The sequence below is a fragment of the Lissotriton vulgaris genome, chromosome 12 (genome assembly GCF_964263255.1).
Source record: "Lissotriton vulgaris chromosome 12, aLisVul1.2, whole genome shotgun sequence".
NCBI classification, from domain to species: domain Eukaryota; kingdom Metazoa; phylum Chordata; class Amphibia; order Caudata; family Salamandridae; genus Lissotriton; species Lissotriton vulgaris.
Genome location: NC_141700.1, coordinates 62,921,970 through 62,944,410, shown reverse-complemented (window position 1 = coordinate 62,944,410; position 22,441 = coordinate 62,921,970). Strand labels below are relative to the sequence as shown.

Sequence of the window (22,441 nt, the reverse complement as noted above, 5' to 3'; positions counted from 1 at the left end):
CTAAAGCCCCCAACGTAGTGGTTCGTGTTTTAGCATGCACAAACCAGAGAAATAGTAACGTGGTCTTGCTAAGATTAGAAAAATAAGCCTAAGAACACAGACATTTGATATGTTTAGTGTAGTTCTTCAGTTTCCGATACTGGGAACGCTAGTATCTCCAAGGGTGTGAACATCCAAACCATTGAAGGTCCAACCCTACAAGACCATTATAAAATTGGAAATTCCTCAGAGATTTGGTCATTCTGGGACCAATACCCCATCCAATTTTTTATTTTAATATTGGATTTCATTCAGATTTTTTATCTTCTTTCTGCAGCCATTTATTCTAGGTGAAAGAAAAAAGTTAAAATTCTGGTTGGGCGTACACTTGTCTAATTGGCCCCATTGGCATTAAGAGGCCATTCGTAACAACGCCTTAGTGTCTAATAGAGGTCTTAATTTTCTTGTGACCAACAAAGACAGAGACATGTCAGCAAATTAGGGCACTAACTTTAAATTCGAGTTGAAACTGGATAACAAATGTCCAACTTGTATATTATCTTTCCTGTTGTATCGTTTAAATGCCAAATGGAGTTTAGGAGCAAAGTCTGTTTGAAACACCGGGCAGGGATGCAAAGAAGCAACAGCATGCTGCAGATTGTAAAGATTCATTTAATAACCATGTATAAAAGTAGTCTTTCTTCCAGCTTCATCCATTTGTCCAAGAGATAATTCAATTACAGTGACAGCGTCTTTAAAAAGGATAGAAGGAATGATACAAGTTTTTTATTATCGCTTTAACACTTTGAGGTGACAAGATTGTGCCAGTTTTGTCATATTGGTAAATGTGTAGTATGAAGTCTGTTGTTTGTTTACACTGCATGCTTGATAAGCTAAACTGGCAAGCGTCTCCTTTGGATTTCTAAGACTGTGTAGTATTAAAATCTTTACTCTTCCATTACAACCCAGTTTACCGGTATTGGAGCCAATTACCTCCCAGAGACAATGTGTTCTTATTTCCAAGGAGTTGTTCCGGGACCTTAATCTGAACGTCCGTAAAATAGATTATGACCAAAGGACTTGTTATACAATATATATCTTGAATGTCCTACTAGAATGATATTTAAAACATGATTGTTTGATGTGCCCAAAACCTAATAGAAGAATTGATTTTCTAATTGCGCCCAATTTCTAAAAGTGGAATTGGTTAAAGATATCTAATGTCTAATGGATGGAGTGGTTTCTTAAGATTATATAATGGCTTGTAAGGAATTTGATTTTATAAAGATATTCAAAGCCTAATGGAGAAATTGATTCCACAATGATGCTCAGTGTCTAATAGGGGCTAGGACTTTGTAATGTGTGTAATTATTTAATGTAAGACTTTATTTAATAATATTGTCCAACGACTTTTATAAAACTGGGTTTTAATGATACCCATTAACTAATGTATGCTTGATACTAAAATGGCATGCAGTGCCCAATCGCAAACCTGATTTCATAATCATGCGCTCTCTGTGGAAGAAACGTTAATTTAATAATGCTACCCAGTTCTTAATGGACGACTAGATATTGTAACAATACCCAATTCTTCACTTACATCAAGAAATTATAATGCCACCCGATGCCTATTAGATGACTCGATTTTATGATACAATCTATTGTCTAATGGACGGTTTGAGTTAAAAGTACATCTGATGCCTCATGCAAGGTAATGTAATAACATTGTATGCATAATACAGGGCTGGTTACGGGAAAGGCATCTGCATGGAAAACACAGTAAATTAGAGAAAACACTAGAAGTAAATCAATCATTTAGAGGTTTTGAGCTGCTCAGCATATAGTAAAGTTCAAATGCGAAATAGCGTTGAGCACAAAAACCTTCTGGGAACGGGAAGAGTTAGGAGCTGAAATTTTGAAAACTTCCTTTATTGACTACGCTGAAGAGAAAACTTTGTTTCCCCTAGATCAAGGTTGAAATTTGTTTTCCTGTCCGCATGAGTCGTTTGTGAGACAGTGCCGTGTCCAGAGACACATTCTTGTGTGTGCAGATGTTTTTTAAATAAAATGTCGAAGATGTGCCCACGCTTATGTATTGTTTTTGTGGAAAAAAATCCCAAGATATGAAGAGCCACATCACCACAGCAGGAAGGTCAAGATGTTGCCAACCTCACAAAATATAAATATGTATAAATATTTATTACTAGGAACTTTGTTAGACTTTCCTAAAAGTTAGCAAAGATTTCAGTTCCCTGATTTCAACATGTTTTTTCTTTTCTGTTGGTTTGATTTAAAGTGTGGGTCTCACTTTAAATCAAATACTCTTTATTTATTTTAAAATGTTTATGTTGTTAGTCTCACTGCAGTCAGTGGTAACATTCGAGTGGTTTGTTTCTTTCACTGAGTGTGAAAAATTGTGTCGCTCATCTGTCTCTAATTCAGTTTTTGAAATGGAAATATTGACAAGCCTTTGCTGCTCACTATCTCAGAGTACCTCTTTGCTTCAGAGACGTGTAGGTACTCTCTCATTAAAAGTGCTGCACCCCTGCTGAGAAGTAGGGGTACTGTCACATGAAAATAAGTGAACCTCTGCTGAAAAATCTGGAACTCTCCCTAAATGTATTGCGCAAGTGCTGAGAAGTACCCATTAAAAGTGTTGATGGCACAAGTGCTAGGAAGTGCTGTTACTCTCCCTTTAAAACTAAGGAAGTGCAGGTATTCTGTACCTGACAGTACCTTCCCATTTAAATCAGTGCTGACGCTGCAGCCTAAAGTCAAAGGTGCAGCTGGGAGTTCCAATTTTAAAGGGTGAAAACACACAGATATATATATATATATATGTAGGCCAGATTGCTTGAACCCCTGAAACTTGGTCTTCTTACAGCAGCAAACCTGACAACTAGCCTTTAGGTCAAAGCGTTTTTCTTCTTTTTTTTCTTTTGCATTAGATGAGTCCGTTTTAAACTTGGAGAAGGCTTTTCCAGTTTTCCATTCTTTTTTGTCAGGGGGATATCACCTTTTCACTGAACACACCACACACACTTAGGCAGCTACAGAATACTGCTCAGAATCTAATTTCAAACACTTTTCCGTCAAGAAGCCTCCCGGTAACATATAAAAAAGGGCAATTTATTCCTTTTAATACATGGTCACACCATCATAGCTTACATCCACGGTGTCTTGCTCTTTCATATGAAAGCAACAGTAGACATGAAGAATAAAGGTGAAATTTGTATTGCAAAATTGAAACTAACAAAAAGTAGTTAGTAATTAGCTGCAAAACGATATTATAATCAGTTTAGCATGTAAAATTAAAGAGTTCTATAGGTTAGAATATGATGTACATTTATAGAGTCTATCTTTCCTGTATTGGCCGTTAGTGTGTAAAACAAATATGTTGACATAAAAATCACTGTTTATTTTAGAAAAAAAAACATATCATAAAAAGGAAACAGAAGTTCTCGTTTTCGTGGTTTAACTAGCAGCTATAAATATGCTCCGTGGCCTGCCTTTCTCCTAGGCTGTGGCAACAGCCATTAATTATGACGGCTAGCTCCTCTAATAAAATGCATTTTACCAGAGGCTTTTCTGTGTTGATGGAAATATAAGTTTAGCGGCCAGTTAATTTTAAGGAAAAGTATACTTATAAAGTCACATTGACTGATGCCCACTATGTGGTGGTTCTTTATGCACTATTCATTAAAAATCTTTCTAAAAGGCGCCTCCGCCTGTGTCCCAGGTTGTGCAAAAAACAATTCCCAAACTCACGAAAATATTAGTTCATTGTCATTCTTAATTTTAGCCAGAAGAGGGAGCCCGAGCACCGCCCTTTAACTTCCAACGCCGACTGAACACGTTGCCACTGATCACGTCAGCCTCCTTTTATAAAGACGTGAAGGTCGTCAGGCCCTCTCTGATTTAAATGGTACCATCAGAAAACAAGCATTTGCAATGCAATAGGTCTCGCATTTGCAAGAGTTTAAGCTATTGGCATTGTAAATGACCATTCCTTTTATTTATCTGTTTTGATAATCAACGCATAAATAAATGGCATTGTATTTGCATTTGTATTTGTATTTAATTTATTTACAGAGCGCTAACAATCATCCTGAGTAGGATATCACGGCGCTAAAGTTGGATGCTGAGAGGTACGATAACCACACTGAGTGATGATTTATTCTGATTTAGGGAAGAGTAGTGTCTTTAGTTGTTTCCTAAAAGACAGAAGGTCATCTGTCAGTCTAAGACTGGGAGGAAGTTCATTCCACTTAGTAGCCGCCAGATGCGAGAAGGCTCGCTCTCCCATCCTGACAGTCTTCACCCGGGTTGTGGTAGCTCTTCCTAATGTGCTGGATCGAAGGTTCCTCGGTGGTCTGTGGAATTCAACTTTATTATGTAAAATGGTAGGGCCTGCGTTATATAGCACCTTGTGTGTGATACATAGTAATTTAAAATTGGCTCTTTGTCGCATCGGGAGCCAATGAAGCTCTCGCATGCAGCTTTTAGCCGAATCATATTACTTTTTATTACAGACAGCCTTTGCCGCAGCATTTTGTACTATCTGCAGTTTAGAAAAGAGATAGTCTGCCATTCCGACAAACAGTGAGTTGCCATAGTCCAATCTGCTCATCAGCAATGACTGAACCAGAGTTTTCCTACATTCAGTCGGGATCCAGGGGAAAACTCGTCTGAGCATTTTCAGCAATGCAAAGCTTTTGCCGCAGACAGTGGAGACATGTGATTTCATGGACAGAGCACTGTCCAATACCACTCCCAGGTTTTTTGCTATTGCATTGCAAATTGTAATTTGCAATGCAATAGATCAAACTCTTGCAAATGCAAAACCTAAGCGTCCGCCATTGTCCCGGGCTGCTTAAAAAGTGAAAGCATGTATGGCGCGCTGAATGTTGCAGGAAAGCATGTTGTGCCTGCAGAAGGAGAAACTTATTAAAGAAAATAGTGCTTACAGACTAAGTAAGCCATGTAACAACAGAAGTAAAATGGCCAGTCCTCATGGGAGGTTACAAATGAAGACCAGGCGGTACTAAGGAGGGACTAACAAGCCTATTAACGAATCAGAAGCCAGCATTTACGAAGGACAATGACTCAAGCCAATGACAAATATAGGCACGGAGTGGGCGAGGCTTCAAGTACATTCTCAAATGCAGCATGTCTCGCCTGAGCAGTGCATGCGCTGCCTAGGCTCGACCTAAAAATGGAGGTCATGTCGAATCCTGGACCTTGTGCAATTATTGATCCGGGTTTTGGAAAAATATTCTGTGACCTGTCCTAGTGGCATTTGCCAACTTGCAAGATGTGAGGGAGTTGTCTTGTTTTCAGCTCCAGTTGGGTCCAACAAATCATGCCCTAACTAAAGGGGCCATTCGGTGAATGACGTCACAATACATTTCAAAACCCCAGCAGATGAACCAAACAGCACTGGGTTCAGACATGCCTATTTTTGGTCCAGAGTTCCTCTCTGACACTCTTAAAATGGTTCTCTTTACTTCGTCCTGCCTGGGCTAAGTAAAGAGAAGCATTTTAAGTCTGGCTTGCCACTGCAACGGTCGTTAGACCTTATGTGATAAACAGAAAAAGAGTTTTCAGCAGTACAATTGAGCGTGGGGCCCATGGTGTAGCTTCCATTGGTTCAGCAGGTGCAGTGGCACCAGGACACAGAGTCCAGAGGGGCCCACAGAAACTTGATTATTGCTTTATTTCGCCATTCAAACAATGCCCCAGAGGTCCATTTCCTTACTTGCCCTCGGGCCCATGAAACGCTAGGTGGGGCTTTCCCTCCACCTGCTGTAATTTTATGCATATTTGTATTTTATAGCTTTGTGCCTGATGGTTGCCAGTTCATACTCAGTTCAGCAGGTGTGTGTTGTTTATAGTGACAAGACAATGACAAAGGCCCCTGCAGCTTTTTTCATTGAGAAACGTCAAAATGTCAGGTTTCATAGGTTGGATCTTTTTTTTATGAAAACTTATGACAAAGCCTGTTGACTTATTGTGTAAAACGTGTGTTAAAGGAAGCAGGCTTTTAAGTATCGATCGTTATTACGCCGTGCCAAAGGCTGTAGGCAGGTGCTTCATTATATGGAGTCTCACAAATTACTGTAGTCGAAAAGGGTTTTGGTGTTGGCGACCCATCGAACTGCGAAGATGGAAAACTTGCACTATGATTGTATTTGTTGGCCATCTTAGGAGGGAATTTAAATTATTTTGGCAACTTTAATTTTGTAATATTTGTTATTTTTGGACTGTATTCCTGATGGTTGTCTTTTAAGGTAGCTTATGCTCCATACCACAGGCCTCAGTTGGTTATAGTGGCAAGCCAATGATAATGGTTATCGGTCTTTTCAGTTAATTGGCAAAAGTTAATGTCAGATGCCATCGCTCTGATACGTTTATTATGAAATGTTTGCACATTAACCTGGGTTATTCATTATGCAACTTATATGTTAAGGCCTTTACTGGTGGATTGTTATTGCAAAACTTTACAGCCTGCAAACATGGTTAGTGTTATTTGGCATTTTACAGATTAGCATAGTGGGCGAGGGTAGTTACTCTCTCATATACATAGATAGATAGATAGATAGATAGATAGATAGATAGATAGAATGATAGATAGAGAGATAGATAGATAGATAGATAGATAGATAGATAGATAGATAGACAGATAGATAGATAGAGAGACAAATAGATAGATAGATAGATAGATAGATAGATAGATAGATAGATAGATAGATAGATAGATAGATAGATAGATAGATAGATAGATAGGCAGATAGATAGATAGATAGATAGATAGATAGATAGATAGATAGATAGATAGATGGATAGATAGATAGATAGATATACACAGATAAGGTCATACATGTTTTCTCTTCTGCCACCCGTTAGTAGAAGTATCATTTACACACTGCTTCCACCACCACAGCCTATGACCTGCAGCAGTTAGGCAGCCCACTTACCCACAACCCACAATAATGCACTATATATAATACCATTACAAGATGGCAGCCCACTGTTATGTTTAGTTTTATTTATAATTCCAAATATATACTTGCAATGTTTAGCCGGCAGCATGCTTTTCTTTAAAAAAAACGACTTTTATTAATTGAATTTGTTTTGCATATTTAGTTTAGTTTGTGTTTTACTGTGGTTGTGTAAGTGGGTCAATGCAATAATAAGTTTGTGGGTCGATGAATGGATTCATAAGTGCAAGGTTGAGTGAAAGAATACATGTGTTATGACCTATTGAGAGCCTAAACACATTAATGAGTGAAGGGGTGCTTTCATTTGTAATCAAGATCCATTGTCATTGCCAGTGCTTTTTTTCACTAGCTAGCCCCTTTAAAGAGCCATCAGCACTACTTTTGTTTGAGGTGCTCTTGCGGGCTGGGAGCTAGCTAGTGCCGAAAGCCTGATGACAGTGCTAACGGGAGACAAAGACGCTCAGCGTCTCACTTTAAAAAAAACTTTTTCAAGCTCTATAGTTAAGAAGTATATGTGCACTCTAAGAATGTATAAGTCTATAAGAGCAGTTACGCTAGTAATAACCCTTTACATTTTAATCACACTGATGCACTTATTAATACCCAAATGAACCCGTCTAACATTAGAATAAACAATGTTTGAGAAAAAACAAGTTCTAAGCCTATGCCCTGCAGTTTGCTTGAAGCTCCTTGACGCTGGTTCATAACTCAAAATCACTATACCTCAAGAATTGTAACTTGTGGCCTGCAGATAATACACGGAAACAAGAGCAGCAGCCCATCAGCCTACCTGCATCAGGCACAAACCTGAGCCTTGCATGTTACACGCTGTGCTTTGCAGCAGGCACATTAACCATCCATGCTATCTCATGATGAGTCACACCTTTGTTCAGACTGCACACCAATGTCTCCAAATGCACTAACCTACAGAGTTATCTTGTTATTATATCTTCTTAACCCTGTAAGTTATATGCCAATGAGGGAGTTATGAATAGACTTCAGGTGGTCCAGAACACGGCTGCTCGCCTGGTACAGAACGCTCCTCCCCGCACGCCTTCTAAACCTCTGTTGACAAAATTACACTGGTTATCTGTCAAACAGAGGGCCAAGTTCAAGGTATGCTGTCCCATACATAAAAGCCTGAATGGAATGGGTCCTGCATACCTGACAACCAAATTTGTCCCTTACATACCCTCCCGGACACTTAGATCGAGTGAACAAGGCCTTCTGTGTGTACCCAGAGCAAAGAAGGCCAGACACGGAACGAAAACATTATCAATAGCCGGACCTTCTCTCTGGAATAGTCTCCCAATATCCCTCAGGTTATGTGTAGATCACTTTCCTTTTAGAAAAATGCTGAAGACCTTTTTGTTCCAACAGTAGACTATAACTGCTGCTTAAGTCCTTCCTCTTAATCTTACTGTAGAAGCCAAAGGCGCGGAGATACTCCTTCGTGAGTCGAAGCCAGCGCGGTACAAACCTGCAAATAAATAAAATAAATAAAATGCAGTCTATTTGTGACCAATTAAGTAAGCCAGAGCTTATTTACCCCCAACATTGATGCAATTTTTTCAGGGCATGGTTTCAAAAAACATACAATTATAAATTGGCTGTCAGGCTCCATATTTTATAACTCTGTCGCTGGAGTCTATGCTTTATGCAGCATAATTCATCACTATCTGGGCAAACATCTAATTACAGTCAGCAACAGCTGAAAGGCCTTCAGCTAACCTTTGCAAAGTCATTGCTTGAAACCATGTTTTGGCACTTTTTGTAACTTTTGATCCGTTTGAGTGAGCAATATTTTTTGGGTGTGAAATCTGCAAATTATGTAGCAGATGTTGGATTATGTGGCAAATGCGGCAAATCCATAGCTATGTGGAAAATGTCAGAGCTGCAGAATCTCATAATTCCATGGATATTTCTCTTTTCAATGAGGCATTGCCTGGCCCCCTACACGCCCTGGGCGGGAAGCGCTGGTTTTAGGTCCCACTGCCAGGCAAGGGCCCGGGCGAACACAAGGACCTAGCTATACCGGCCAAGACACCAGAATAGAGGCCACCAACTCGAAACATGGCTAGAAAACAGCAGGCAATACCATACAAGGTTCAGGACGATGAGATTTATTACAACAATGTTTAATATTACTTACAAAATATGGAACAAGCATAAAAGGAATGGAGGCACGAGGGAATGAGAGAATTAAAGGGGGAGATTGAGCGAGGGAGAGTAATAGAGAGATAATTCGAGAGCGTGAGATAGAGAAGAGATGGCATGATAGAGAGAGATAAAGGAGAGAAAGAGAGTCCACGAGGAGGGAAGACTAAAAGAAAGAGACAAGAGACGGTGAGAGAGAAAGGGAGCAAGACAGTGAAGTAGAAGAAACAGAGAGGAAGGAGAAGAGAGAAACAAGAGACGGAGAAGAGAGAAACAAGAGACGGAGAAGAGAGAAACAAGAGGCAGAGATAGAGAAACAAGAGGCAGAGAGAGAGAAACAAGAGGCAGAGAGAGAGAAACAAGAGGCAGAGAGAGAGAAACAAGAGGCAGAGAGAGAGAAACAAGAGACAGAGAGAGAGAAACAATAGATAGAGAGAAGAGGGGGTAGAATAGGTAGAATTAAAGTGCGAAAGAGTCTGTGAGAAAGGAGAGGGCAGGGATATAGAAAGAGAGAATGGAGAAGAGATGGCAAGAAAGAGAGAGAGGTTGTGAGTGAAAGAAAGGGCGAGAGAGAGAGTTAGAGAAAATGGTGAGAGGGGGCAAGAGCGAGAGAAGGAAAGAGAAGGGGAGAGTGGAGGGGCAAGAGAGAAGAGGGGCAAAAAGAGAAACAAAAGTGGAGATAGACAAGAAAAAGAGAGTGACAGTCAGAAAGAGAGAGAAACACAGAGAGAGAAAAGGAGAGCGGTCTCAGACTTGATCTCAGAGTCTGCCATTGGGGCACGCCCTTTCTCCACCAAACTTCCGGCGATGACAGCATGGCATATGCAGGGAGAGGGGGGGGCTGATACAAGGCACCAGGGACTCGCCTGATAAGTGTCTGACTCCGCCCCTGCCCTAATGCCCTTCCAGACACGGGTTGTCAGAGCATCTCTTCCTTTGCACAAGAGCACACTGTGTTCGAACTGCTTTCCACCTGGGCAGCTCCTCGGTATAGTTCTAAGCACTTGGCGGGGAGTGCCCGTGAGCAAACAGCTTGTCCTTCATGTTCACCTCGCTTGTCCAACAGAAATGTAAAAATCCACATGAATCACACAAAAATGGCGTCGGACGTCAGTGGACTGGCTGCACGTGCCGGAACACGTGTGACAGCCGGCGCTGCACGCGCAGGCGCTATGACGTATTTCTGTTGCACATATGCATTGCACATTTGCGAGCCAGGGCACCCCTTCCGAGTGGGGCGCCCCCTAGGTGATGACGGACTCCTGCGTGTACTTCTGCCGCAGAGACGCGGTCATGGTGGGGTAGAGCGAGGCGATGGAGGGCCGCGACCGCAGGCTGGGGTAGAGTCTCTTCAGCACGGCCCTCCGGAACAGGATGTAGACCCAGGGGTCGAGGATCTGGTTCCAGGTCGCGACCCGCAGGTAGATCAGCAGCATCTTCTCCGTCTCGCGCGGGATCTCCTTGTCGAACAGGTCTGGGATCGGGCCTTGTAGCAGGGTCTGCGCAATGAAGATCTGTGAGCAAAATTTGAGATATTAATTTGTTTATATACTTTTTTTTAATAGTACAAACCTTCAAACATTTGTCATCCTTCTCAATCCAAATACCTGACTAACTTTCATATTTCACTACACTAATTCACCACTAACACTTTATGGGTTCCGGAGTAGGCATGCTACTCGCCGAAAAGCAATTCTACGCCTCGTCAGGGGTAGCAAGCGCTACATAAATGCAAACCATTTCCCCACTTCTATCCACTATCCTTCTCAATCCAAAAAACCGGCTAACATATCCACCACTCAAATTACTTTCATATTTCACTATACTAATTCACCACTAACACTGTATGGATTCTAGAGTAGCGTGCTACTTGCCAAAAAAAAGAGCTTCAACCTCCCATCAGGGGTAGCAAGCACTATATAAATGCAAACCTTTTTCCCTCTTCTATCCCTCCACTATAATTCTCAATCTAAATAACTAACTAACATATTCACCACTCAAATTAATGTAATATTTCACTATACTAATTCGCCACTAATACTTTGGGGGTTCTGGAGTAGCGTGCTGCTTGCCGAAAAAGCGATTTAACGCCTCGTCAGGGGTAGTAAGCGCTATATAAATGCAATTACAATACAACCTCCCCACGGGCACTGGAGCGCTTTACTACAGAACGAGGTTAACTTGCACATTTTATCTCTGTTTAGGTTTTTCAGATTTAGATGTTACTAACAAAGTGCATCCCCGCAGATCTCCCCAACATTTCTCTCTTTAACCTCTGCCTTCTGAGGGCCATAAATCTTAATAAAAATATATTAGAATGGACAACTTAGTGCATTAACCCGCTAATTGGACGATGAAAATAAGAAATACAACAAAAGGGCCTTTAGAGATGCTCAAATCTACCAGTTACACTGAAAACCATGAACTGCGTGCCTGTCTCTCACACTTCTTCACCCATCCCACTGCTAAGCGCTGCGACGCATAACACGATAACTGCACCTCGGTGGTCCTCACACACAACATGGAAACACTTCCACACAGGATCAAATCAAAGGCAACACCCTTCCACCCACACACCCTATGCAGTGTAGCGTGCTACCCATGTAGGCAAGCACTTCAGCAACCCCTGCATGGGGGTATTATAAGCTGCAGAAATGTTACCATAAAGGAAGATTAAATAAATTGCCCAGAATCACAGGATATTGGGCGGTAGCCGGGATTCAAGTCTGGTTCCTCATGATTCAAGGCAGGCAGCGATAGTCAACAAGCCAATCCCCTCCTCTCCATCCCCAATTAAGCGGTTCGAGCTTCTCTGTTAACTGCTCATCCTCTGACAGGAGCACGTGTTTATAATCTTTCCTCTTCCGTTCATGTTACAAATTGTATGTGGAGACCCAGGCTCGCTTTGAAACTCTGATGATAAAGGGATGAGTCTGGAAGTTTGATGAAAGCCAAAGCTTGACCAGATGCGTAGCTATCGTTGGTGCAGTAGGTGCAGTGGCACCAAAGGTCATGAAACCCCGATAATTGTTGTCTTTTACTACACCAGCAGCAGTCAAAGCGCCCATTTTCTTTACTTGCACCAGAGACCGTGGCATCCTTCCGACGGTACTGTGCTCAAATGCTTAAATTCTAGAAAAAGTTAATTCGTCTGTCTGCCTCTTCTGTTCTCTACATGCTCAGACCTACATTTTATCTCTGTTCTATTTCCTTGTCTATGTTTCTCACCATCATTTGCTTTCATTGTATATTTTATTCTCTCTCCTTGCTCTCACTCGTTATCCGCACTTTCAGTGTCTCTTTCTTTCATGCTCCCTCCATCTATCTTTTTGCCACTCTCTAACTTCCACAGTTTGTTTCTTTCTCACTTACTCTCAAGTTCATCTCTCACTGTCTCTCTTTGCTCCCTCTCGTACTCTCGACCTCTCTTTCTGTCATGCTCTCCCTTTCTATCTTTTAGACTCTTTAATTTCACATTATCTCGTTCTGTCTCACTCACTCTCAATCTCTTTCTCTCGAAGCAAGTCTGTCTGCTTCTCCCAAACTTTCTCTCTCGTCCTCTTTTTCACTCTCTGTTCATCCGAGCTCTCAATTTCAGGGCTGGACTAGGAACCTAAAGCAGGCCTGCAAGTGCGAAGCACTTCTGATTTTGTTACTGAGGGCCGATATTGCATCACTGCTGCAAACCGTCCCCCACTGCTGCAAAACCGCCCCCCACACCTCCAGCCGCCTGGGGAAATCCCGGATGTCCGCTAGGGCCAGTCCAGCCCTGCTTAATTTCTGTCTTCTGTTTCCTTAGCATCCCATCTTTCTACCGTCCCCTCTCACTACTTCTTTTTCTGAATCTCTTCTGCTCTCTTCTCATTCCATCCCTCTGTCTCTTTCTCTCCCTCGCTCCTCTGTCTCTCACAATCTCTCACTGTCTCTCTTTCACACACATAGACACCCTTTGCCTCCTCTGTAACTGTATGTTGCTGCCTGCTCTCTCACAACCACTTGCCACTGTACCTCGCATCAACAAAACCACCATGGGAGGCAGATCCTTCTCCTACCTGGCAGCTAAAACCTGGAACTCTCTTCCCACTCACCTTCGCCTTACTCAGAACCACCTAGCATTCAGAAAGCAACTTAAAACTTGGATATTCGACAAGTAATTCCCCACCCCTCCTCAAGCGCCTTGAGACCCTATGGGTATGTAGCGCGCTATATAAATCTTTTTGACTTTGACTTGACTTGACTGCGCCAAACCTTCTATTGCAGGATTTCAACCCTGGTCTTTGTAACTGATTTTGAAAAAAAACTTTTGAAAATGTTCCCATCCAATTTTGCTTATTCATCCTTTGAATGACCTTTCATTGGCCACCCCACTCTTTGTTGTGTGAACAGAACACATGACCAGATTCAATATTCATTTTAATGAATAAAACTAAATTTAATCTATTAGCTGGGGGAATGACAGATCTGAACAGATTAAATGTCTCCGAATTATTCAGTCATAAAGATCAAATTTGTCCCTCCCTTTTGTTCCACTATATAGTATGTTTAATTTTTTGCCTAAGGATGCATTGGTATGGAAGTTGTATTACAATAAATGAATCATGTAGTGAGGTTCCATACTTATATTTTAGTCCAAAAATATGTTTCCATTATATTTTCTCAAAATCCAAAACAAACGCCCATAGAGAACGTGAGAGAGGAAAGGTGGTACATCCACCCCCACCCCTAGGTATTCTGATAGTCTACCATACTGTTAACCAATTTTTTTTTTTAAGGTTACAATTTTTCCAATTTCCAGTGGATAAAATTGGCTTCTCCCCAATAGACTAGTCAATTTCCAAATCCCTGTTGGAGAAGATCTCAAATGTTGGCACATCTCGAAGAGACATAAACCACGAATGGCCATTCCAATCCTTAAATGAAATGTTCCGGGAATAGTACTGCCATACGTGCTGGAAAGCCGTAAGAGGTTCTGATACACGTTAGCATTCTTGACTGACGCATATGCGGTCGGGATCAAATAAACTCAAGAAACAATTGATAATAGATCCTGAACGATGGAGGCTCTTCCGGTAAGAGATGAGGAGGGTGAGTGCTACATCTGACCTACTCATGAGAGAAGAATCAATATGGACTAGAGTGATGTTTTCTGGCCTGACCGCTGATCACCCGTGGAAGATTGGGAAAAGCATTGCCGCAATAGACGGGTTGACTTAAGAAGAGACCATCGAATATTACTGCTAGGGAAGTATAGGCAGAAAGTCAAGTAGCCTTAGAGGCAACTTAGTTGCAGCGCAATTTATGGAAAAGAAATTGCTACATACTGTCATACTCTTCCTGTTTCAGCTTCTGGGTCATTGCTAGGTAGCAACTCTGAGGGGGCCCTCTTTACAGGTCATGAACGCCAGATCCCTCGTCTGGATCCTATTAAGACCCCTTGTTCTTACCTAAATTCTTGCCAAAGCAAAGGGTACAGAACTGGTGCAGCGTCTCTGCCCCTGGACCTGTCACTGGCTTAAGGACTGGTCCGCTATGACCTTGTTCGCCCTTGGTGCTCTAACTAGGGCTATTTTCTCGAACACTACTATAAAGTAGGGTAATGATAGCTATGGAGATAGGATATGAACTGCTGGTGATTTTACATGCAAGCTTCTCGCCGCAGTAGAACCAGCATTAGTCTGCCATAGTGTGCTTGCTGGAAAGGAAGGGTTGACCCAAGCCAGGGCTCTTTGCCTCTTTTGGGATCCACGTTCCTGAAAACTGACCTGTTCCTAGGGCGTGCCACTAGGTGGCGCCACATACAGTTTTTTTCTCCTTCAATGAATATTCTTTTAGTAAATATGATAAGTTCCTTTAAATACAAAATACAGAGGGGCCTTGCAAAACTTTTTTGCCCTGGCCCCAAAAAAGTTTCTGAGAGGGAGGGCTTTGAAAGCTCAAATGGACAAATGCACACATAGACTTCATGGAAGAGAGGATTATTATTATCAAATAGAAGAAATATTAGACTTTATAGCATAGTCCATCGGGACTGCAGCTATTTGGTGGCCGCCCCTCTCCGTGGAGAACCGCCCACAACGACCTAGCGTATGTTTGTATCAGATGCTCAGACTGCACTCAGGAGGAACTCGGGGGCAAAAAACACTGCAAAAAAACTGAAAAAGTTCTCCTGTGCCAATTCTAACAACAGAAAGCAGCTGTGTGGAGGAGCAGGAAAGCTGCATTGTCAAGAGTAAACCTATCACTGCATATTTCACAAGAAATAGAAAACAGATGTGACTCGTTCCCCAACCCACAAACAAAAACTCTGGCTCTTTCCATCTCTCTTTCTCCTCTCTTCATTTAGATTTAACTCTTTCCTGTCTCTACTTGTTTACCTCTTTCTCTCCACATCTTTCATCTCTTCCTACGTATCTGCATTTGTTCTCCCATAATTTTATCCCTCAGAACCCTCTTCAATTTCCTAGGGATGGCTTGACAGTATATGTGTTGACTCTAATGATGTAATAAAAAAAGAGTTTTCAGGAGTACTGCAGAGATGGATTGTGGCTGCCACCAGATGTTCATTCACCTGAGCACAGCTGTTACATTTGGTCCAAACTGTGTGCTTCCACAGAAAGAGTGCTCGACCTCCAAACAGCTGTGATTATTTATTTATCTAGCTAGGTGAGCCAGGGCTAGTTATCAGGAATAGCTAATGTGTTAGGACAGGATCTTGACCTAAAGCCCTTCAGATCACATACAAGCCACTGTTGTTCTTCTCTGACAGCAGCACAGATGGGAGGGGGGGGGGGGGGCAGTCAGGGGGAATGTGTTGCTAAACTTCAGAGGCACCTTCCTTGAGGAAATTGTTTTTAACATTTCTAATTCCTAGTTTAAAGCTGTGTGGGCTGATAATATATTAATTTAGAGGCTTTTTAGCACCTTGGCTTATTTTGCTTGTTCCCTCCTCTACACTTGTACATAAGTAGATTGGGAGTTTTTACAATGAGATGCCTTTACTTTACAGATATGTTTGTAAATATTATATATAGCTATGTATATTTGAATTCTTAACCGTTACATTATTCATTTTAATTTATTGTTTTATTTTTGGGATATGCCAATACTAATTCTATATTCAATTTATTTAAATTGTAATATTTTTATTAATTAAATCATACTATTTGTTTAATATACTATAATCTTAAACTACCCTACCTTATCCCTAAAAACCCCACTACTCCTAACTCTACCCTTCTCTGACCCCTAAAAACTCCTCACTACCCCTTAACGCGACATTTTCCCCACCCTAAAAACCTATTACTTCCCCTTAACACTGCCCTTCCCTTCGCTCTACTTATTGCTTAAAGCTACCTTTCCCTGGACCCTAAAAACTTCTAAGTACTGCTACATACTACTTTTCTGTGAACCCTAAAGAGTCCTTGCTATCCCTTATCGCTACCCTCCAAACCCCTTCCCATCCGTTAATGATATCCATCCCTGAAACTTAAAACACCTTTACTACTCGTTATATCTACCCATTTACATTACCCTTCTCTCAACTAACCCTGGGCATACACTATGCTAAGCTTGTGAAGTTTCCGCTACTTCGCACTATGCAAATTACACGTAGTGTCGTAATTGGCATGGCCGCGTTAGCGATTAGCTGAAACTACACGTTGTCCTCCTTAACTTGGCTGAAAACGAGAACGCCATTTTGAACACTGCAGCGGCCATCTTAGATCATAAGCGGCCTCGTGGCCGGCGTGCCCTTTAGTCCATTGTCCGTTTCACTGACCACTTCAGTCTGCCCAGCAACAGGCTATTTTTAGTACTGGTCAAGCTTGCACATGCGCAGTCCCAATTGACCAGTAAGCCTTTAGGAATGTGCGCCAAACTGACCAGCGGAGTTGTGCCCCCTCCAATAAGCTGGCGGTGTTCCAAAACATGACCATATATGTCTCTAAAATGTGTTCTCACTTGTGCCGCCTATCTTTTATTGCCCCAAAACTGTATATAAATCGGGGTCACACCGGTGTTCGGTGTGATACCTCTTGCATTACCGAAGGGTGCTGTTTGAGTGTACCACCACCCCATGGGGTCTTAATAAACTTGTTCTTTGCCTTTTACAGTTTCCGTGCCAACAGTTCTTGAGTGTAAGTGGGTTATCTTCGGAGCATGTAGGCCTTGGGAACCCTGATTACTTCAAATTGGCGACCACGAAGGGACTCATCGGCGACTCGGATGCCCAAAGGAGAGGTCGTGACGAAGGCTTGGAAACTCGCCATGGACGCGCGCTGCCACGAGTGACCCGAGTCTTGGCTGCCACGGTGTTTCTTCCTTTCCTTCCGATCTGACCTTCCAGGTGGCGCCGGTCTCCGACTGAGTTTTCGAGTGTCTGCGTTGCTGAGAAAGTGCCGTTTGGCTGATTTGGCTTACAAGACCTTGGCAGTTGGAATCTGGACATTTGAGAATTTGGGTAAGATTTGTGTTCGGTAAGGTAGTCTTTGGACGCTTACTGAAGTTCTATGATTTGTGATCGGTAAGGTAGTCCTCGGACGCTTGCCGAAGTCCTACGATCTACGTTTTGATTTGAGTTAGCTAACATTGTGATTTTGTGATCTTTGAACTTATATGTGTAGTGCACTTCACATAGGCAGGCATGTAGAGATGTTTCTCTAACTTTGTTTTTTTTCCTCTGAGCGGCACAGTTGTGTGAAGTACTGTAAGTGCCATTTTGTACGGTGTCACGCTTTCGTGATACTTTTTGAACATGCCTGTTTTCAGCACACTCCGAGGGATGTGCTGTCTTGGAGAGGGTACCACAATTAGGTTAGCGGAAGCACAGCCGGCTCCCCCAGAGGGAACACCAAATCGTGAGATGTATATCAAACTAGGCCTTCCCCCTATTATGTACAGCAAATTATGGCATAAGTATACAAAGGCCGATCCCGAATTACAATGGCCTCTACATGGGTCGTTCGATTTACGAAAAGTACAGTTTGTGGAACAATGTTTGTTCCAACGCAGGTCTAGACAAAACATGTTTGACTGTGTGCGAATGTGGGAGAAAGCGGTGCGCGAGCGAATGAAGCGTGAGGTTGCCTTGGCGGACAAAGAGCAGCGCAAGGCTGCTCGGGATAAGGCTTTACAGCTTGAGGAAAAGGAGGCTCAGGAGAAGAAAGAGAGGGAGGAACGGGAACGTAAATTGCAAACGACTGGTCAATTTCCTATTCGCCGACCGCTTTATCCTGTCCTTAATAATGAAATTGACGATTTTTCATTGCTAGATCGGTCACCGCCTCCGTACGTTTCGCCGACGGCACCAGCTGCAGATTCAGAGGACGATGGACAGGATAAGTCGGAACAGAAGGGGGTATCTGGTCTCAGGTTTACTGCGGAGAGGTCCGCACATTTACGTAGTTGGGCTCGTAAAGTGAATAAGAAGTGCGTCTCTCAGGATCAGTTGCTTGCGGAGAAAAGGGCGTGGTCGGATCTTGAATTAATGTATTTTTTATCTAGTTTGGCAGATGAAGTTGTTGCTGCGTATCGTGAACTTTCTGTCACGTTAGAACCTAAATCGTTGTCAGTATATCGTGAGAACTTGCTTAAAGGTGTATTTGATCTTGCAGATGTTGACGACCTATTCACGCAACTGATCCAGCTGCGGGACGAAACGATGAGATTGCGGGAGGAGCGGAAAAGGAGGCAAAAGGAGTCCGAATTGGAGAATAACGGGCAGGCTAAGGAGTGTTCTCTCCGTGCTTCAGATAAGAGTTCTGCGTTGCATGTTATGCCTATGCGTGAAGCTGCGCCCTTGTATGTTCCACCTAAAGGGGAAGGTACAGATGATGATAAATTATCAAAAGATGCGAAAGGGTATTTTGTATATAACTGGGTATACACGCCTTGGAATAGAGCGGATGTTATGGCATTGAAAAATTCTTTACCTGATCTTCGGAAAAATCCGGCGGCATTTTATGAAGGGGTGGAAGGGGCTATTTCGTCTTGTGTGATGACTCTTGTGGATATAGATTTGTTCTTTGGGCTAATTTTACCACCTGATATGTGGAGGCAAATTCGTAAAAATAATGATGAAAGAATATTGGGGGGCACATGGAAAGAAATAAATGCTGCCGATTTAGATAGGGAACCGGCATGTAAGCCTTGTCAGTTAATTCTAGATCTTCCGGCGGCTATCTTGATTAAATTAAAGACGCTTGTTCCCTCTAAAAAGATTGATTGGACCATGCTAACGTCGTGCAAGCAAAAATCTGATGAAACGGTCTCAGATTTCTTTACACGTTTTGAGGAGGCGTTCCATGATTACAGTGGTCAATCTTTAACAGACGATACGGGTCGGCATCTGTTTGTAGATAAGTATGTGGCTAATCTCCTACCGGAGATTGCAAAACGATTGAAGTCGAGTGAAAGTTCCTGGGCCACGGCAACCCCTGCGTCCTTGTTAACTATGGCTCAGTATTATGAGCGGCAGGAATTGGAGGCTAAAGAAAGTGTTGAGAAAAAGGCGAAGGAATTGAAAACGAAGGTGATGTTGGCGCAGGTTCGGGGACCACAGGGTAGAGGGAATGATAGAGGTAGACGGGGTGGAGGAAATACGTTGTATGGTCGTACGGACATTGCGGAGGGTCAGTGCGCTTATTGTAAGGAGTTTGGGCATTGGGCCGAAGATTGTCCGGTACTTCGTGAGCAGCGTAGTCAGCGTGGTCGAGGAGGTGGAAGGTCGAGAGGAGGTTATACGGGAGCAAGAGGTAGCGGAAGTGATCGTGGAAGGGTTGAGGAGAGGGGCCGTGGCCAGGATGCACGAAATATGTTTGATAGGCGGAATCAATATCAGATTTCGGAGGGAGAGAATGTGGAGCACCAGGATTATGTGCATGCATAGGACTGCGTAGGATGGGGTAAGGAATCAGTTGAAGTGCCGGTAGATCAGCAGGGTCCATATGTAACAGCGGGTATTCTGGGTTCTACTGATCAATTTCTTGTCGACACAGGGGCTACACGTAGCGCTTTGTCGAAAAACTTGGTTCCGAGGGCTCCCCTGTCTGGCGAAATGATTACATGTGTAGGGTTTGATGGCACACCCTCCCCCAGCCCATTGTCCAAACCCCTTGCACTATGTCTTGACAAATACTTTAGTTTTGGTCAATTCTTGTTATCGCCCCATACACCAGACAATATCCTGGGTATTGACTTGCTTAAATATTTTCGAGCAACGATACGTTGCGCCCCTGAGGGAGTGCGGGTTATCCTAAATGACAATTATCCTGACCCCGATAGGTTTTACGCCATCTTAGATGTTCCAGCTTTGGCCTCTCTACCGCATACGTTATGGGCGACCTCAGATACGGATGTGGGAGAGATGCACATTCCACCAATACACATTACTGTTAAGGAGGGGGCCCCTCTACCACGAGTGCCACAATATAAGATCTCGAGAGAAGGTGAAATTGCATTGGCACGTATTGTTCAGGATTTGATTTCTGCAGGGGTTGTGGAGGAGGTCCCTTACAATGTTTGCAACAGTCCTATTCTTCCGATCCTTAAGAGAGACACTGACGGCAAAATCTATTGCTTTATTATTGATCTGCGAGAGATCAACAAAATTGTCATTCCCCAATACCCGGTGGTGTCCGATATTACGACCTTGCTTACCTTGGTTCCACCAACGGCCACCACGTTTAGCGTCATTGATTTAAAGAATGCGTTCTTTTCCATCCCTGTTCATCCTGATAGCAGATACCTGTTTGGCTTTACGCTAAATAATAAATCGTATAGATTTTGTCGTGTTCCCCAAGGGTATACTGAAAGCCCTAGCATCTACAGCCAGGCTTTGAAAAGGCAGCTGGATTCTTTTAAATTGCAGTCTGGCGTTGCTCTCATCCAGTACGTGGATGACCTTCTGCTTGCTGCTGACTCTTATGCACAATGTGAACAAAGTACACTTGCGTTGCTTTCCTTTTTGGCACAGAACAATCATAAGGTCTCGAAGAAAAAGCTTCAATATTGTAGACCCCAGGTGACCTACCTCGGTCATCTGTTGTCTAAGGAGGGGCGTGCATTAACATCTGATCGAATTCAAGCAATCTTAGACACACCAGTCCCCCGCACGCAGAGAGATGTACGTGCCTTCATAGGGTTGACGTCTTTTTGTAGACAATGGATCATGGGGTTTTCACATATCATAAAACCTTTGTTAGCGCTACTGTCCAAAGCTACACCAATGCCTCTTGAGTGGACAGATGAATGTCAGAAGGCTTTTGAACAGTTGAGGCAGGCCCTTTGTTCCGCACCCGTGTTAGGCACACCAGACTACACGAAACTTTTCACATTGTACGTGCACGAGAATGATGGGTGCGCGTTGTCAGTGTTGGTGCAATTACACGGGGATAAGCAGAGACCATGTGCATACTTCTCTGCCATTCTGGATCCTGTAGCACGAGGGTTGCCTGGGTGTTTTCGAGCGGTAGCAGCAACAGCAGTGGCCATACGACAGAGTGAGGGAATAGTGTTATCCCACAAACTGTTGGTGTTAGTTCCTCACGCAGTAGATGCCCTGCTAAACCAAACAAAGACCCAATACCTTACGAGTGCACGGCTAACAGGATATGAGCTGACACTTTTGGTGCCACATATTACACTGAAAAGATGTGCTACTTTGAACCCTGCTACTTTATTGCCCTATCCGGCCGAGGAGGGTCAGGAAGAAAAACATCATGATTGTTTTCCTGACCGAGGAACAGACAAAGGGTCGTGTCGATTTACAGGATGTCCCACTTCCAGATGTGGATGGGGAACTGTGGGTTGATGGATCGTGTGTAAGGCTGCCAGATGGTACGACTTCCGCAGCCTATGCGATCACGACACTTAAGACAGTGGTAGAAACAGCTAGGATACCACAAAAATCGGCTCAGGCAGCAGAGCTGATAGCCTTAACAAGAGCCTGCGAATTGAGTACTGGTCTATGTGTGAACATATACACGGACAGCCGGTATGCCTTCGGAGTGGCACATGACTTCGGGCTACTCTGGAGAGAACGTGGGTTTTTGACATCACATGGAGAGCACATTATGCACGGAGAGCTAGTGCGTGATCTCCTAAATGCGCTGCTTGGCCCAAAGAAAGTAGCGATAGTGAAGTGCAGTGCCCACAAAAAGATCACGAATAAAGTGGGCCAAGGAAATGCCTTTGCAGACAGCATAGCAAGACAAACGGCTATGTCCCGAACTAGCTCCCCCATGTACGTGATACAATCGCAGGCTGAGCGATGGAGTGATGCTAGAGCAGAAATATTGGATATTCAA

The 22,441-nt window shown here is 43.0% G+C and overlaps 1 protein-coding gene across 2 annotated transcripts in view; it reads right to left on the bottom strand.

Moving 5' to 3' along the window:
• Nucleotides 1-9,087: 9,087 nt before the first annotated feature.
• TBXA2R (thromboxane A2 receptor) overlaps nucleotides 9,088-22,441 on the bottom strand; it is a 222,278-nt gene continuing 208,924 nt past the window's right edge. For both annotated transcript variants that reach the window (XM_086947115.1, XM_086947114.1), the window contains exon 3: nucleotides 9,088-10,651. In XM_086947115.1, the coding sequence (XP_086803241.1) occupies nucleotides 10,382-10,651 (270 nt within the window). In that variant the 3' untranslated portion in view covers nucleotides 9,088-10,381. The remainder of the gene's footprint in view (nucleotides 10,652-22,441) is intronic.